The sequence below is a fragment of the Toxorhynchites rutilus genome, chromosome 1 (assembly GCF_029784135.1).
Source record: "Toxorhynchites rutilus septentrionalis strain SRP chromosome 1, ASM2978413v1, whole genome shotgun sequence".
Lineage (NCBI taxonomy): Eukaryota > Metazoa > Arthropoda > Insecta > Diptera > Culicidae > Toxorhynchites > Toxorhynchites rutilus.
This window is the reverse complement of record NC_073744.1, coordinates 149,304,287-149,322,604: the sequence shown is the minus strand read 5'-3', so window position 1 is coordinate 149,322,604 and position 18,318 is coordinate 149,304,287. Positions and strand designations below refer to the sequence as shown.

The 18,318-nt window shown below is 39.2% G+C and overlaps 2 protein-coding genes across 2 annotated transcripts; one reads left to right on the top strand and one right to left on the bottom strand.

Annotated features, from left to right (window-relative positions):
* The first annotated feature begins 5,520 nt into the window (after positions 1 to 5,520).
* Positions 5,521 to 6,778, top strand: LOC129775660 (pterin-4-alpha-carbinolamine dehydratase). Its single transcript, XM_055780653.1, has 3 exons — positions 5,521 to 5,645; positions 5,705 to 6,056; positions 6,297 to 6,778. Exons 1-3 carry the CDS (start codon positions 5,605 to 5,607, stop codon positions 6,594 to 6,596), a joined length of 693 nt encoding a protein of 230 aa, XP_055636628.1. The 5' UTR covers positions 5,521 to 5,604; the 3' UTR covers positions 6,597 to 6,778.
* On the bottom strand, positions 6,593 to 7,476 carry LOC129775668 (N-alpha-acetyltransferase 40). The gene is made up of 2 exons (XM_055780666.1): positions 6,798 to 7,476; positions 6,593 to 6,743 (listed from the first exon to the last, which is right to left on the bottom strand). Exons 1-2 carry the CDS (start codon positions 7,343 to 7,345, stop codon positions 6,668 to 6,670), a joined length of 624 nt encoding a protein of 207 aa, XP_055636641.1. The 5' UTR covers positions 7,346 to 7,476; the 3' UTR covers positions 6,593 to 6,667.
* Positions 7,477 to 18,318: the final 10,842 nt, after the last annotated feature.

Below are 18,318 nucleotides of genomic sequence, written 5' to 3'. Positions count from 1 at the left end.
CCTAACAAAAGTTATACGAGTTGCTGGGTTCAACCCTGTCTGTGCGAGAGCAGGTAGTCGAAAAAGACATATACACGAACGGACGCCATTTGTAGGGAGAACATTCTAGTTTGTGACTTCGTGCTGAATAAACATAAACACTGTTGTGGAGATATCACATTGTTTTTATTAATTCTTTAGTTGCCGATAAATTGAGTGTAACAACTATGATTAATCTGATATCACAGTTTTATAAGGTATGAATTACTTAACAAACAAAAAATATATTGGACTGTCCCCTAAATAGTCGCAACCGGTTTGTCGAATCCTTGCAGCCAAAACCTTGTAAACTGGTGGGAGTCCTACAGGTTTTTCTAGTGGACTTGAACCAATGATTTTTTAAGTATTTTTTGATACATTTCTTGTCATCGAACGTAGGATTTTTTCTAGAAATTTATTTTTGACGAAATGGTAACAGTTTTTGTAAAAAAATTGCGTTTTTACCTCAAAAATCGAGCCAAAAAACATTCACCAAAATTTTATTTTTCAAAATATCAAAAAAATCCTACGTACGATGACAGCAAATTGGAGAATCTAGCAAAAACTATTTCATCAAAATCGGATGAACCGTTCCGGAGATAGAACTCCACCAGTTTACAAAACTTAGTCTCGAGAAAAACGCGTTTTAAATTTTGGATCCGATCCGAAGTTTCCATAGCGTACTACCCCCTTAAATATGGGTGTCGTACTTATCAGAATTATCGTAAGAACACACTGGACGGCTCTTCCGCGCGGATATTGCAGTGACAGGCCGTCACGGGGCCTCGATAATGGAATGTGAATGAGATAAGCGTAAAGGCTGATTTAGACGATGCCAGTCAGCGCTCTAGTTGAAGTATCCAGTGAACAGAGAACAGACACTCTGTTCAAGTTACTTTTACCAGTATCGAACAAGTAATTGGCCTCTAACTTGAACAGAGTGTCTGTTCTCTATTCACTGGATACTTCAACTAGAGCGCTGACTGGCATCGTCTAAATCAGCCTTAAGAACACACTGGACGGCTCTCCCGCGCGGATTTCGCAATGACAGACCGCCGCGGGGCCTCTATAATGGAATGTGAATAATATGTGTGTACGGTTCCAACATCACTGTTGTACGGTTCCTCATTCGCTGCGGTGGCTCGATGGAGATGATGCGCCACAACGGTTTTGTAATAATAAATGTACTCTCAGTTAGAGGTGTGCAATTCAGCTCATCATGATGAACAGCTCAGATCAGCTCAGTTCATCTAAAAGAGCTGTTCTTTATGAACAGCTCTTCAGCTCAGTTGTCAGTAACGACGTCTGCTGGCGACTTTCAATTTGGGTCCCAAACTCGATAGTGTAATCTTTATCAGATTAGAAGACACGAAGCCAGTTTTTTAAAATGTTAAAATTTACATGAATTTTTTCACACCGTGTTATTAAATTACTTAAAACACGTATTCCTGAATCTTATTTAACCATTTGTCTATACATTTCCGACATTTTTACTGAGAATTTCATTATAATATAAAATTGTCTTCAAAAAGAATTTTCTTATGAGATATTTTCACCGCCTACAAACAAAGTGTTTTTCATTGAAATAGAATACTAATTGATTACACAGATGTTAATTTTCATTCATAATTTTAATTTGAAAAACGTGTTCATTCTGCCTGAAAGTCACTTATTATTTTTGGCGCCCCCTAAACTGGTAAACAAAGCCCAATTCCGTCAACGCGAATATAACTGTTGAAAAGACAAGGAACAAATGAAACTGAACTGATGTCATAACACGCAGAGCGAGAGACGGTCAGTTCATTTGAATCTTACAGCTCACACACTCTCTTCAATTCTACAGCTCTTTTCTCTCCTGCATCATCATCAAAGTGAGCTGAAGAGCTGTTTGATTTTTTTTTTGCGAGCTGTTCCGCGTCAACTCACTTCAAAGAGTCGATTCTTCGGAACAGCTCTTGAGCGGATGGCACATCTCTACTCTCAGTGAGCCAACACGTGAAAACCACTCTGTAATCATGTGGCTGCGGATACTCGAATTCCATTCAAATTGTCGAGAAATGCAATATTTCAGACTTTGTGATCAACTTCTCTCTCCCTCTCGCTCAGGTAAATATCCCCTCTTCCGTTTTCCACATTCTTTCTATTCTGTCTTTATGTATCGCCCCTCTAATAAGCTTACTGACAAAACAGTTGTTCCATAGACTCGTCTTGCATACGTCTATAAAAATATAATAATGGCTGATAGGGAAACCGTCGAAAGCCGCTGAATGTGTTTTACATCAAGCTCCTGCATTGCGAAATTCGCGCGGTAGAGCTGTCTAGTGTGTTTCCACGCTAAACACACAAGGCGGGGCGGGTGTGTACTGTTCCAAAATCACTGTTGTACGGTTCCTCATTCGCTGCGGTGGCTCGATGGAGATGATGCGCCGCAACGGTTTTGTGAGAGTATTTGTGCACATAAAGCATGACAATAAAAAATGTACTATCAGGTGAGCCAATACTTGAAAACCACTCTGTGGTCATGTAGCTGCGGATCCTCGAATTCCTTCCAAATTGTCGAGAAATGCAATATTTCAGACATTTGTGATCAACTTCTCTCTCCCTCTTGCTCAGGTGAACATCCCCTCTTCCGTTTTCCACCTTAGCTTAGCGTGGAAACACACTAGACGGCTCTACCGCGCGATTTTCACAATGACAAGTCGCAGCAGGAGCTTGATGTAAAACACATTCAGCGGCTTTCAACGGTTTCACTTTCTGCCATTATTATATGTTTATAGACGAGTCTATGGTACAAGGTACAACTGTTTGGACAGTAAGCGGATTAGAGGGGCGGTATATAAGGACAGAATTATGGGAAACGGAAGAGGGGATGTTTACCTGAGCGAGAGGGAGAGCTTGATCACAAACGTCTGAAATATTGCATTTCTCGACAATTTGGATGGAATATGATTATCCGCAGCTACATGACCGCAGAGTGGCCAATACGAGCCAATACGTGAAGGCTCGCCTGAGAGTACATTTATTATTGCCTTGCTTTATTTTCACCTTTCAAAAGCGCATAAACACTAATAGCGAATTCGTTTTTAAAACTGAGTCAGTGCCAAACTGACTCTGTAATAAAAAAAAACGTTTTCAGTTTCACGAATGCGGTGGTTTGTTGGTGTGAGTTGTATAGTCTGATTTGTTTATATTTGCGACGACAAATGTACAGTGTCGACGTCTGGTGGCGATATTAGTGCTTGGGAGGTAAATTATTCTCTATCAGATCAGAAAGGCCAAGTGCAGTGTAAAAATATAAAAGTTTGAATGAACATTTTAACTTCATATTGTTTGATTGCCTAACACATGTAGTTCTGACACTCACTTAACCATATGTCGATGCATTTCTTGTTTGTTCCACAAATAATTACTATTATAATGTAAAATCATCATTAGACACAGTTTTCGTTTAATATGCTTCTGCGATATCGGAAAAAACCTCTTATTTCATCACATAAAATAAATATTCGATACGTTAAAGTAAATTTTCATTCATAATTTTGATTTTGAAAGCAGGTTTATTCCACCTGAATATCCATCATTATTGTCGCATCCCAATGAAAGCACACATAGCTTAATGCCGTCTACTCGAATATACTCTTCAAAATCAGAATCCGAATTTCCAAAACAATACTCGGAACTTGACAGTTCAGTATAGTTGTATTGGTGAACCCGAGTGCCAACCCGTGAAACATCTCAGTGCGAAACTAACAGCTTTCGGGGCGAACTAGTGCGACACTGAGTGAATAAAAAAACGTTTTGACAGCAGTTAGTACGGCACTGGGGTTGAAACGGAACAAAAACGAATTCGCTATAATACTCTCACGAAACCGTTGCGACGCATCATCTCCATTGAGCCACTGCAGCGAATTTGGAACCGTACAACAGTGATTTTCGAACCGTACCCACCCGCCCCGCCTTGTGTGTTTTATATCATACACATTCCATTATCGAGGCTCCGCGGCGGTCTGTCATTGCAAAATCCGCGCGGGAGAGCCGTCCAGTGTGTTCTTACGCTTAGTTTCCCTTGAAAGAGATACTTTTACCTTTCCTCGCTAATAACTATTGGTTATTTTTAGTGGTACTAACGTTCACAGTAGGACTTTCGTCGTCTCATCGTAGGTATTACTACCGTTATTTTTATGAGCAATACTTAATTAAGTTTTCTTATGCGAAATAACACGCCTTGGATCTATTCTGAGAAGCAAGTTCTAAAATACGCGTGACCACATGAAGTAGGAAGAAATTTCTATGACGAAAAATCCCCCGACCAGAGTGGGAATCGAACCCGAACCCCGGCATGATAATGAATGACGCTAGACACCCCGCCACGCGATCATATATATAATCCGAGTACCGTTATCTATTGTTCATAGAAGTTCCGTATTAATTCATGAACATGGTCACTAAACATTCAAATTCCTTTAGGAAAAGTGTGAACTATGACATGATTGAATAAAGGATTTAGTATGATTCCTTGCTGTGGTAGCTTAGACCAGACATGCGACCGTAATGGTAAAGAGGTTTTGTGGCTGAGAACAGAATACGAGTTAAAATAACATCATTGATTCATAAATGCAATTACCTAATGTATAATATAATTTATACTTTAATACAAAATGGGGCGGAAACTTAAGGCCCATTTATACGTTGCTAGTAGCTGACTTCACAATGAGCAGCTACTGACCCGGTGAACTCGCTTGACAAATGGTTGACTCGCCTTGTCCGTTCACACAATGTGAGCTGCTGTCAAGAAACTAGATACTACGGCACGGGTTTACCAGAGATGCCAGGCGATTTTTCAAATGTCCATCAAAAAGTCAGAAACAGCAATCAGGTCCGAATTTGGCAGATGATTGATCCAAAATCGACTTCTTTATTGGCAGTTTTCGTATTAAGTTTTCAGTTGAATTTATCATTACGCAATTTTATAGCGAAACACACGCTGGCCGTGTTTAAAAATACTTTGTGCTGAATTTATTTGAATTGAAGGTACTATCCGAAAAAAACAGAAAGAAAAAAGGATTCGGGCCAGGAATTGCATGCAAAAAAAAGAAGCAACAAATACAATATTGAAGTAACTCTATAATGATGATCCCCGAGAGTACAGAGCAGTGTTGAGAATAACACCTGAAAAAGTGAAAAAACTGTTGGATTGCATATTTTCAAATATCTTAAAAATAGAGACATGTAAAGACAATGTAAAAATTTGGCATCCCTGATTCGTGCGCTAAATTCTGTTTTTGACGTTTTGAGGGATGCGAGTGCAAGTAAATTAAAAAAAACTTTGAAGTGGCTCGCACGCCGAATCACACATGACACTAACTGGCATGATGTGTTCAGACGGTGTGAGTAGCTGCACTGCAGTACTGACTAGACCGCCTCGTATGCTTACTCGCACCGTCTGAACCCGGCTTTATTTACATAGATTCAGATTCAATTCTTTTCAGTGTATAAACATCACCTGACATTTCTGATCAACTGTGGTAGGGTTTGTTATGAACCGGTGAAAATCACAAACTTATATTTTATAAAGAAAAATAAGGGATGTTTGCGAGTAGAATCACTTTATCTGGATCCCTTGCAAGGTACAAATTCATATTTCGAATGCGTCCATCGGTGTTTAATAAAATGTCCATTTGTACAGACATCTCTTATGGCAAAAAAGGAGCGCAAGAGGCATTTCCAGTCAACCGTGGTGTTCCAAAAATGTTTCAGTGGTAGAATTGCCGATTGCAGTGGATGGAATGCAAAGAAAAATGATATCACTAACACGAACGCATTCCATGGGAGCAACTGATATCTGCAACAGCAAAAATCCCCATTGTATTTTCGCGTCTCACTGCGGCCCCAATCCAGTTCGAATACCTTCATCTCGATCATTCGCGATCGAAACACGTCGACAGTATAGTGTCAGCAGTGGTGCTACTAGCCTAGGGTCACCACAATCAGTAATCTCAACTCAAGGGTCACGAACAACAAGCAACAAACGAAAAATGGTAAGCAACAAGTGGCCTTTCGACCAATTTGTTAATATCGGTTTTTGCGGATTGTTGTGAATAGCATAAACTTTAAATTTCGTAGGTTTCAATTTTAATAGACTTAATTTCATGGTTCAGAAGCCTTAAAAACCTGTCTGCATCAATAGCAAAATAGAAAGTGATTCGATTTAATTTTCCGCCCTCGACCTCAAATTACACAATTTTCCAATTAAATATTTACCTTTTCTATGATTACAGCTCGTAAAGCTAACCGAGGAACAGCGCAAAGAACAGTTGCAACCACTGTTCGATGCCGGATGGACCATGGTTAAGGATCGCGATGCCATCTACAAGGAATATCTGTTCAAAAATTTCAATGAGGCTTTCGGTTTCATGACTCGTGTGGCACTTCTGGCTGACAAAATGGATCACCATCCGGAGTGGTTCAATGTATACAACAAGGTGCAGGTGACCTTGGCCACCCACGATTGTAGTGGATTGAGCGAACGTGATGTGAAACTGGCCAAATTTCTCGAAGAAGCTGTCAGCAAATATTGAACGTTCGAAATTAATGTTATATTACAATAAGTGTTAATAATCAGTCAGAATCAAATACAAAAACATTAAAGCTAGGACATGCATTTGCTCATTATTTCGTATGCAGCATTGTCGGCTTTATCCGGTGATGTCTCGTCAATATCATATCTACAAAAGGAAATAAATTAATAAATTTGTTATTATTCATGTCTGATATATTACCCTAAATTCCGGTAGAACCTCATTCCATCCTCATTGTTCTTCAACACGGTTAACACAACCCGTTCCATACTGTAAAATCGCGCCATCGCTTCCAATGCCCGCATCATGAAGCCTCCTAGGCCCTTCCGCTGGAACTCAGTTTCAACCTGCATTTCATAACAGTACAACACGCTTCTCCCGTAGTCCAAATCGAAGCGGAACATTGTATACGCAACAGGTTTCTTTGTCTTGCGATCCAACGCCACCAGATATCGAGCCCACGTCTTGTTCAAATCCGACTGTTTTACCTTTGGCTGCCATCCCAGGCTACAGCTTTTGTACTGCGGACCCACATTTTTCTCGGCCAATTTGAATGCCCACTTAAGGATTTTTGGATCCATATCGGCCTTCCTTCGACAGTAGACTTCAATTTCACAGTCGCACTGGTCGTATTTCAGAAACTGTGGCAAATCCACCATAGGATTTACTTGACGATTTGCCTTTTCGATGAATTTCTGCTGTGAGCTGGCCGAAATAGAATTGTTGGTGATTTCCTCCAGGGCTGACATTTTAAATAAAATGATTTGATTTATTTTTTGTTAATCGTAAGAAATGATACGGAGTAAACGAGGATTGATACTGCTTTAATCTCAAAACAAATGCAAGAAGGATACATGCGAGGATTCGGCGCGAAAGACATCAAGACATCACAATTGATATCATTCTAGTACATCATTGAGGTGTTTTTATACTGACCACGCCGTAATTTATAAATAGGCAAAATTGAATTAAATCTATGTAAATTGACCAAAATCCTTGAGAGGACAGATATACACCCTTAGCGTGGAAACACACTAGACGGCTCTCCCGCGCGATTCTCGCAATGACAAGTCGCAGCAGGAGCTCGATGAAAAACACATTCAGCGGCTTTCGACGGCTTCACTAGCGGCCATTATCATATTTTTATAGACGGATGCAAGACGAGTCTATGGTACAAGGTACAACTGTTTGGACAGTAAGCGGATTAGAGGGAAGGTATATAAAGACAGAATGGTGGAAAACGGAAGAGGGATGTTTACCTGAGCGAGAGGGAGAAAGAAGTTGATCGCACACGTCTGAAATATTGCATTTCTCGATAATTTGGGTAGTATTCGAGAATCCGCAGCTACATGACCGCAGAGTGATTTTCACGTATTGGCTCACCGATAGTACATTAACTATTACCTTGCTTCATGTGCACCGCATAAACACTAAGGGCGATTACACATTATCCGGTTTCTGCCGGACCGGTTTCAAGAAGCGCCGCTGGGTTTGGCCGGAAAACCGGACAACAATGTGAAAGAGACCTCGCGCTACACAAAACCGTACATCTCACACAAACAAATACATGCATTTATTTATATGTGGATTTGACAGGTAAACATTGCTTCAAAAATTCCGGTTACATGCAGCTGACTGCAGACGGAAAATCTTAAACCCACAGCTGCTGCGGCAACCACGAGCGTTCTCATATGTATGTTCCTTGGAGAGCACATAAGGCCGAATTTTGGAGTGTAGCACACCATGAGCATGATCAAAGTGAGACCAGGCCTCACAGACATTACGCACATCCTGCATCATAACGGCGTTCTTACCGTACCTATCGTGAATACTTCCGCCCCACTTCAGAATACGTATACAAAAACAAAGAACAAACTTTAGTCCAGTTGCGATTTACTCATTCATACGCATAATTATTTTGTTTCCAAACATACACGAATAGTATGATTTATTTCACACGCTCTGTTGCCACATATTTTTTCAACAGCCTCAGAAACACGGTTAGATAAAAGTGCAATTTGATGAACCAATTCCGTAACAAGCTAGGGGCACTATTTATTTATATGTATAATGTGTTCACTTCCTGTGATTATTTTGGAATTTGCCTACAAGAGAATATATGCACATCCATTCATTCTAGAGTGTTTTTTATTTCACTACTACAGTAAAAAAATTTACGATAACATCAACATCATCATCATCAATAACATCATAATTCGTTCAAACACTATTCCATTGCTGCTTCCGCTGATCATCGTCCAAGAACGCGCTCAACATATGCCGCAATCCCTCGAGCACGTACTCCTGGGGCAGGGGCAGCTTCTCGAGCCCAATTCGCATCACAGCTATCAATACGCGGATCCGGAGCAAAGAATAACCGAATCAGATAAGCTGGAATTTCATTCTGACTCTGACAGAACCGATGCTTTAGCGTCGAGCATGGGAACATTTTGACCACAGAGCACATATCGGACAGGCTTGAGTGCCTCGGTCTCGTCGTCGATCGCGTCCCGGGTCAGGTCAAACTGGAATACCCAAAAAATATTAGACGAGAGAATTATTTTTAGTGTGTTCAAAATAACAAAAAATGACCTCCTCATTCAGCTCGATGAAGTCGCTCAAAATCCGCCCCCGATGAACCAGTCGGAGATTTGTTTGACATCCTCGAACTCGTTCAGCAATAATTTCAAATAAGGAATGTTGCCTGTGAACAAGAAAATAGAGGTTAATTAAATAACTCGCTTCTCTTTGAGCAGAAATTTGCATCACATAATTAGTTCCACAGCACTGGTAGTTGCTGAAGAAGTGAAATAAAAATTTCAGCATCCATATCACCTGCAAATTATCAACTGCTTTCAAAATCAACAAACAAACGTCAATAGTGCACACATACTATTACATGGGAAGAAAAATTGCCTGAATTGTACTAATACTAACAGACATGACAAACAACTGTCAATTCGTGTTGATGGCATAGAGCTTTGTGCTCCGCTTTTGGGAAATGATAGTTATAATGGATTTTCAGGTGCAGTAAACTCATATACAAAATAAAAATTATGAATGAGAATTATTATTTTCTGATGAAATATGTTGTTTATGTAATAAAATAACACGTTCTTTTACAAGTAGGGAAAAACCCCTGAGCAAGAATTGTGTTTAATAATGATTTTATATTATAATGATGAGTTTTAGTGAAAATATCAAGAAAATTATACAAAAATAGTTAAGTAAGAGTCAGTACTACGTGTTTGAAGTAATAAAACAACATGAAGTCAAGATTTTCATTAAAAAATTGAGCAACTTAAAACTGTCTTGAGGTCTAATAATCTTATAGAGGATGATTTGCTTTCCCAAACTGATGTCTCCACAAGACGTCGATACTATACTACAGTCATCGCGAATAATGCTTGTCCGGTCACCGGACATTGTAGTCGCAGTAGACGGCTGCATCACGGCGCCGTGTAGAGGTTGGTACGGTCGAAATTTGCCATTTGGGATTCTAACCGGTCCGGCGGAAACCGGATAATGTGTAATCGCCCTAATACTATCACAAAACCGTTGCGGCGCATCATCTCCATCGAGCCACCGCAGAGAATGAGGAACCTTACAACAGTGACTTTAGAACCGGCCGTACCCGCTCCGCCTTGTGTGTTTTATCTCATTCACATTCCATTATCGAGGCCCCACGGCGGTCTGTCATTGCAAAATCCGCGCGGGGAAGCCGTCCAGTGTGTTCTTACGCTTATTCTCATTTACGGCCGTATCCGTATATTGATTCGTCGGATACGATACGTCGTCAAAGAAAAAGCTATCCTCATTTACGGCCGTATTTCTGTGTACTAGATTTGTTTGGTAAACTGTTTTATCGACATCGATGAGAGATGTTTTTTTATTTTTTCACTTCTGTTTTGTTTTCATTTGAGATTCCTACATTGTGTACAGTTTTTGTCGGTAAAAAACGGAAATTCCCGGTTTTCTGAGTGATCCGCAAACATTTTACTGTGCGAATGTCGATTATGACCAAGTTATTCGGGTTAATTCATAACAGCACGATTGATCCAATGTGACAACAAATCGATGATATGTGAATGGAATCCGCCGGATGATAAATGCATTAGTGTAGTCGCGTGAAATTCATGTCAGCTTGCGTGTGTAACTGCATGCGACATTTATTATATCAAAATTGAAGCAGGCAAGTCGGAGCACTAGAGGTATGAAACGGCCAATTGCACATGTTCACAATAATAACCTTCTTTTCCCTCCCTCAGCACTGTCACATTCACCCTTGAACGAAAGCTCCATCCGTTCGGAACCATTCGGCAGCGGTTTTCTCGAATGTCAACCTGAAGGAAGTAAATCATATGTGCTCACTTAATGCCGGAACGTATCCGGACAGTTCGGCTCTTGGAACCGAATATTCAGTTATTCTTGGTACAATTAATGAAATTCAAAAGCTGCACATTCGAACGGTACAAATAGGAACAGGAAGCTTCTCAATAGTTTGGTGTTATAACGGTGCGAATGGATCTTCAGTGGTCTGACTCCTTCGAGACAGAGCACGTGACTCAGACGACAAATGTAACTTACTCGAGCAGCATGGCAATGCTTAAGCCAGGAGCCAGCAGTGCCGAGTTTGGCCAAGAAGTTGAAATTCACAATCTACTTATCATCGATCAGAATACGTTCGAGTTGCTACATGCACATCAATTCATGCAAACGGAGTATACTATGTCACTGATTTCGGCGAAGTTGGGTAACGACTCGAATACTTATTGCATCGTCGGCACAGCACTGGTACATCAAGTGGAACCGGAACCCAAAGTAGGAAGGATTATCATCTATCACTACGCGGATGGAGCCCTCACTCAAGTTAGCGATTCCCTTCAAGGGCGCGTGCTATTCTCTCACTGAGTTTAACCGTCGTGTATTAGCTAGCATCAATTCAACTGTACGATTGTAACCATTTCATTAACGTGTTGGCATTATATTGTAAAACCAAGGGTAAACAAGATTAATAACTTGGATTCCTCAGAGTAATGGTTTTTTTACAGGCGATTTCTTTTTGGTGGGTGATTTGATGCGATCTGTCACGCTGGAGGTAATTTTGAGGAGATCGCTCGCGACTATTAACCAAATTGGATGACAGTGATTTCCTCGGGCGGATAACAGAACAATCTATTTGTTTGCCTAAAAGATGTAAGTAAGATTTCCGTAGCTCTGTTTATAATACGAACAATTTTTGTTTTTATTTGAAGGGCCGCAGCAACGGACGACGAACGATAGCAAGTACCAAAGGTTGCTCAATGCGATCTCGGTGATATGGTCAATGTATTCCGCCACGGTTCGCTCGTGATGCAAAACTTTGGTGAGCGAACGACGGCGACAACGGGTTGTGTGCTATTTGGCATAGTCAGCGATGCAATTGGTCTGGTCACACAAATACCACCCGATTATTATGAATTATGAATTTCTTCGAATATTACAGGGAAATTTGACTGACACAATCAAATCTGTTGAAAATTACAGATCGACGTGGATGGAACTAAGAAGGAAGCGCCGGTACATGATATAATCAAGATTATAGAAGACCTAACATGGATACATCAGGATGTCCAGTGTTGATCATTATTATTGAATGGATGCTATCAGTTGTTTTCTGGTTGACAAAACGAGAAGTTACAATTTTTTCTAAAAAAGTTGATTAATAAATCAACTCATTCAAAGAGATGTTCGAACTGACTGCTGGACGAAGATCGAGCAAGCTCATGAATTTCAGCAATGGTCGCGAAAAATAATGTCATGTTTGTAGGGTAATAAAGAAATTTCAGTGAACGTATTGTTTACTACACATTATTTTAATTCGAATATTCGAATAGAAAATATTTTAATTCGAATTCGAATGAATATTGTATTGGAGGAATATTAAAATATGTTATGGGATACAATTTATATTTCATTCAAAGTGATCAGGTATACCTATAAGGTTGGATATTTCCTAGCGTTCGTATTTTCTCATCGGACTTGACACTTTTAAGTGTCAAATCATATTCTGAAGAAATATCGACCCTACGAATTAATAAATAGGTTAGTTGATCTTGGAATGCGATCATATTACTTATTCATATTCGACAGCTTCTTTCGCTCAAGCTGATCCTGCAGCGCGATGCCTTTCTTGAACTCTTCCTCAAGCGAACGTATTATGCCACCACCACCGTGGCTTTCATCACTGAGCAGAACTGAAAGACCTGGGTACAACTACCCGCAGATGACAACAGGAAAATGTTGCTGCTGTTGGTGCAACTGAAGCTGGTGGTGGTTTCCCACTAAAGCATATGTGGATTGGAATGGGCGACCATTTGGGCGAATAGGTGCCACCACTATCGTCCGGACCCTCCTGAGACTAACGCTTACTATCGAAACCTCCATCACTTGTGTTGTATCCAGAATCGAAGTGAGCACGTCTGTTCCGGGTACCGTCCAACAGGCTTCCGGAGGAATTTTTCGACGAGCGCCGACCTCCGTAAGGCAGTTTTTAGGCAATATACAAGATGCTAACGCTTGGTTTTGCAGAAAATATTTAGCGATTGTAGTGTCAAAAAATAACAAAGCGAAAAAAAATTAACATTCGTTTCTATAATTTACAATCGTCTTATAATAATAAACTTGATGGGAAAACCTAACGACAAATCAATCGGTGCAATTTTGCAGAATATAAATTAGATAGTGAGAATTTATATTGAAATTCCGCTTGCATAAAAAATATAACAATGATGGAACGAAGCACGTTATTAAGAAAAACCACAAACATATAAAAATACAATCATGAGGAACGGTAATATATAGTACAAAACATCATTAAATTTGAATGTTGCAAATATAACCATTTCTGCACTGGTAAATGCATTGTAAGAATCCAGTTCTCTCGTAACATGTAAGAATTGATCTGTAGAATTCGATGTTTCCTAAGAAGTTCTAGCGCTCATGGGACCACGTTTCTGTTGACACAATTTTTGCGTGACGGAGAGTAGTTGCTCCTGCAGTCGGCTTTGCAGAGAAATATGTACCATTAGGATATTTGTCACCGGCCGGTTAGCAGTTTAACTAAGAACCAAAAAACTTCGTTGCATGTTTAGACGAATCGATTGTACGAATTGCTGCCAAACTGTATTTGGTTCACCGTTGTTAATCACAGCGGTAGCGGCAGCAATTCGACTGTTCTGATCACAAAGCGCCTTGCGTTGATTCTGCAGATTTTTACGGAGTAAAGCGTTCTGCATTATGGATTGGGTATGGAACTGAAGCTCACGTTGGGATGGATAACGCGGCTGTTGGGTTGGTTTGTGCTGTTGTTGCATTTGTGGTGGATCAGTTGCATTCTCAACGTTGTTTTTTTATGAGCATTCGGCGACTAATCGATTGGCGAGGCCTTGATTGAAGTATCTTCATCGAATCCACAAAGTTCGATTGTGCCCAGGCGAGAGGTATGTCCTGCCAACACCCATTATGGCTCTTTCTCGTTTGCTGTATCTTGGTGTCGTTGTTCATCTGCACTTATGAAGTTTTTCACAGTAACATGTTGGTTCCGGTTGCTGAACTCGTAATTGCGACGGAACCTTGCTGCAAATTTTTACACATAGAGTCATCTACTGCTACCGGACGGCGGTTGCATAGCAGGGATTTTTTCAATGCCAATAGCTTACTAGTCGTCGAATGGGGCGGATACACACGTGTTGCATGTCCGATAGTATGATAGCCGGCAATCCGCAATTTGGAATAGCCGGATCTTATTCCTCTAGCGTAAGATTATCTGCGTTCAACAATTTCGAACAATCATATTATTCAGAGTACAAATCGTCCGGACATGTTTTAAGAAATCTTACCAGTTTTATATCTCGTTTTTATTAAGCTGCACAAATCAAAACCACACAAATAAACTCAAACGTTCAGATAACTCTGTATCATAAATTAAACACGTTCGATACGTAAACACCTCCTGACTGTCAACGATGTCGATAATGTAGTACACCAATAACTTGATCTAGTACGACTGTAAATTGAAAATACGACGAATGGCTCGTACGAAAACAAGGATGGGATTTGCGTACGTATCCCGTTCGTTCGAAAACTATGATAAGGGTGATAGTACAGCACAGCCACCGAGGAAAACGCAATAAAGGACTAATAATGAGATCCAATCGCGGTAAAGATATTTCAGCAAAAGATAAAAAATAGCATGAGAAATTCAATTCGTTAAAACCGTCGGCATAGTCGGTCTGGCATCAACACAAAGTATCATGGTTTTTACGGCTCCTACTTCTACTCAAGGCGCTTATATCAATGTATATATAACAATGGTATATATAGAGGCGCCTTGCTTCTACTTATAGGGCTGCTACTACAGCTTATAGGACGAAATTTATTATCATATAGTATTTGCGCTTCTTTGGAATAAATTCTCTCTTCTAAACGCCTTACTCTCCATTTTACAGTCCAATCGAAGTTATTTTTGGATTGAATGATACATATTTGAAGAGAAACTTGAAATAGAGTAATAATACGCCACTATTGAGTGCTGTTCAAGCCGCACTCACTAAATTTATCTTATATGACTGCACAAAACAGTTTCCAAATTTACACAAAACTCAAATTCCGTATATGCGGTAAATTCAATGTGCACAGCTCAAAACAGGTTAAGTTATCAATTCGACGGAGCTTTCGTCATTACCTTTGAACGCCCATCTTCCAGTTGGGCATGGATGTAATGTAGTGTAGTGCGAGTGCATTGCTCTCAAATGAACGATACAGTCGAAAATTTCTTGAGTGGCTGGCGTTCCTGATTTGTCTTGCTGTTTGAAGTGCAGTAGTTGCTCACCATTTTCCATTATGTGTATGCTTTGATTGCAACGGAAAGTTTTAAAACGTGATGATGAAATCAATCTGGAGTCAATACTTTTTGACGTGCTTTCGTGAGTTTCTATGAATCCATCATTTGAAGCTGGATCATCGACCGAATCTTAAGAATACGATAGAGTCTTGGTATCACAGGCTTTCTGAGATTTATAGTTATAGCGGGTTTACATTAGGGAGATCTATAACTATAGATGGATTTATTCACCCGAAAATAGATGTAAACGGGCGAGAATATATATGATACACTTCTCCGAGGTATAAATGTATAGGATGAATATAATAAATTCAGGCATATGTAAACGCTGGTGAATTTCTCACTGGTGAGAAATCACTGAAGTTGAATGCAGTTCTACTTCAGGTGAATTAATTCACCAAAAACATGAATATATGCATTATATAAGTTCGCGCTAGTGTAAACGGTTGACGCGATTTCTATATTTCTCATTATATTTCTTCACACGAATATACCACTAGTCTAAACCCACCCTTAGATAGTAAAGATATATTTTCTTACTATTTCGGAAGATTCATCGTTTACCTCGGAATTTTCAATGCCGTCAATATCATGTTAAAATAATGGAATTCAGCGTCCTCAACAGGAAACTCGTTTGGAAAGCCATTAATTTTCTGGAATGCTATATATGTTATAATTACAAAAAATTGTAGGAAAAATATTGTAGTCCTAGCGTAAAATTCAAAATCGAACCATTTTCTTGTAAACTATTTCACCAGTACAATTTATTTGTGGTTTGTTTTGAAATTCGGAAAAGTTGAAGAGATGATTAGTATGGTTTTTCATGAATTTAATAACCCCTCGTAAAAAGACGAGTGGGTAATGTCGTGGACATAACTGGAGACACGTGGGACCTTCTTACTTCCTTCCTCCACTTTTCATTCGGCGGAAATATCTTGATGCTGATGATGGACACCATCGCCGCTGTCGGCAACTGGTTGCTAGCTAACTAACCGTCCAATTGTAAATGATACTTAAAATTTAAACCATAGAACGGACAATGTGCAACATATTCTGTTTCCATTTCCCAGGCACATTGATTTTGAAACCCAAAGCCGCCAAATTGAGACGCGTATAGCGCGAGTAACTTGGCGCGAAATAGCGTCTGTTTTTGTGGATAATATTGTAAATTTACTTGATTGTTGGGTTCTGAGGATTCCCCCAGACACATCAATTCTGTAGTTCGTGTCAGGGAAACACAGCTCGGTGGGAACAAAAATACTCACTACTTACATGTATATTTGCAAAGAGGATTCCCACACGTACATTGATTTAGAAGTCTGTGTTGAGGAAACCGTAAATCGGGTCAATCAAAACTTGGCAGTTATGACGATTAGAAAACGCTTTACAGTTATTCAACTGTTGATCTAATGAAAAATAACATATTTTTGATTGTGATAGATGCATAGAAATGTTTCATATTAATTGATGCAAACATCTTTCCGATCTATTAAGCAACGTTCGAGTTATAAGAATTCGGAATCTATCATTTTTTCGTGCATGTTCTGTGTTTAAGTTTTCATTTCACCCCCGTATACTCCGGTGCTAAGTGGTGCGGACTCAATCCACTTCATTTTCAAGCAAATTCATGCATGTTTTCAAGCGATTTCTTGCAATAAATTCTTAGACCACCAGAGATGCCAGAATTACAAATATGTTTGTAAATTTACAGACATATCTGTAAAACACTTTTTATTTTTGTTGTAGACTTTTTGGATATAACAATATTTCACAGGTTTTTGAAAAATAAAAGGGCTCTATTCATCACATCAAAGATATTTGACTCACCATATGACATTTTTCCATAGTTTTAATACAGAAAAGTTATTATATTTAGTTTATATCAATACACATGACGTTAGACCAGCGATACTCAACCTGCGGCCCGGCAGTCTTTCTGGTTGGCCCATCTGGTGTGTATGAAGTTTGGAACTCATACATATAAGTACTTTTGCCCTGACATCATTGCAGACGAAAGAGAGGATACGGTTATTCACAATTAATGAAAAATTGCATTCTCTGCAGGTAACGAAAAATCTTGAACGAAAATTGTCTCTGAATTGAAAAATAGTTAAGCTAGGGTCAGGACTATGTCTTCTAAGTATTAAAACAAAATCGAATAAAAATTTTCATCCTATTCTCAACAATTTACATTCGCTTTCGGGTCTGCTTATGACGAAATATGGGTTACTGTTCGATATTGTTACTACAGACATGGTTCATGGCCGTGTGGGGATCTAAAACTTGTATAGCCTTGCATGGCGGATGGAAAATATACACTGTATTTTCTTATAAATTTCATCAACGACAAGACCGCAAGCCTTGGTGGATGTCCAATATATCAACGAAGAAAAACTGATTTCTATAAAAATTAACAACGCGTATGTATGTGTAGATCGTTGAAACATTTAAACACACTTACAACACATAAGTTATTAAGTGGTCCGAAAAATCAATTTTTTCCACTTTTTCCCAAAAATGACAAATGAAAATTAATAACTTTTGAATCACTGAATCGATTTAGATGATCGACATATAAAATTGAAACTAATGACTTAGCCTTTTATTAAAAAAAATATTTAATTTGCGAAAAAATAATTATATTTTAGTAATTATTGATCGTAGTCGTTTTTTATTTTTTTTATGACTTTGGACTAGAGGGCGCTATATTTTTATATTTTTTCTTGAAAGCTGAGGAATTTTTGCATACCATATCTCGATATCAGAGATGCTATTTTTTTGTTTTTTTAGATATGATGTTTCAAAGTAATCCGGTTGTTCGAAAAATCATTTTTCCCC

Bases quoted from the DNA above. Each gene is read 5' to 3' on its own strand.
- LOC129775660 (XM_055780653.1), top strand. From the start codon at position 5,605: ATGTTTGCGAGTAGAATCACTTTATCTGGATCCCTTGCAAG. The intron at 5,646-5,704 runs GTACAAATTCAT...CCATTTGTACAG, and splicing joins TTATCTGGATCCCTTGCAAG to ACATCTCTTATGGCAAAAAA. The intron at 6,057-6,296 runs GTAAGCAACAAG...CTATGATTACAG, and splicing joins CAAGCAACAAACGAAAAATG to CTCGTAAAGCTAACCGAGGA.
- LOC129775668 (XM_055780666.1), bottom strand. From the start codon at position 7,345: ATGTCAGCCCTGGAGGAAATCACCAACAATTCTATTTCGGCCAGCTCA. The intron at 6,744-6,797 runs GTAATATATCAG...TTCCTTTTGTAG, and splicing joins AGGTTCTACCGGAATTTAGG to ATATGATATTGACGAGACAT.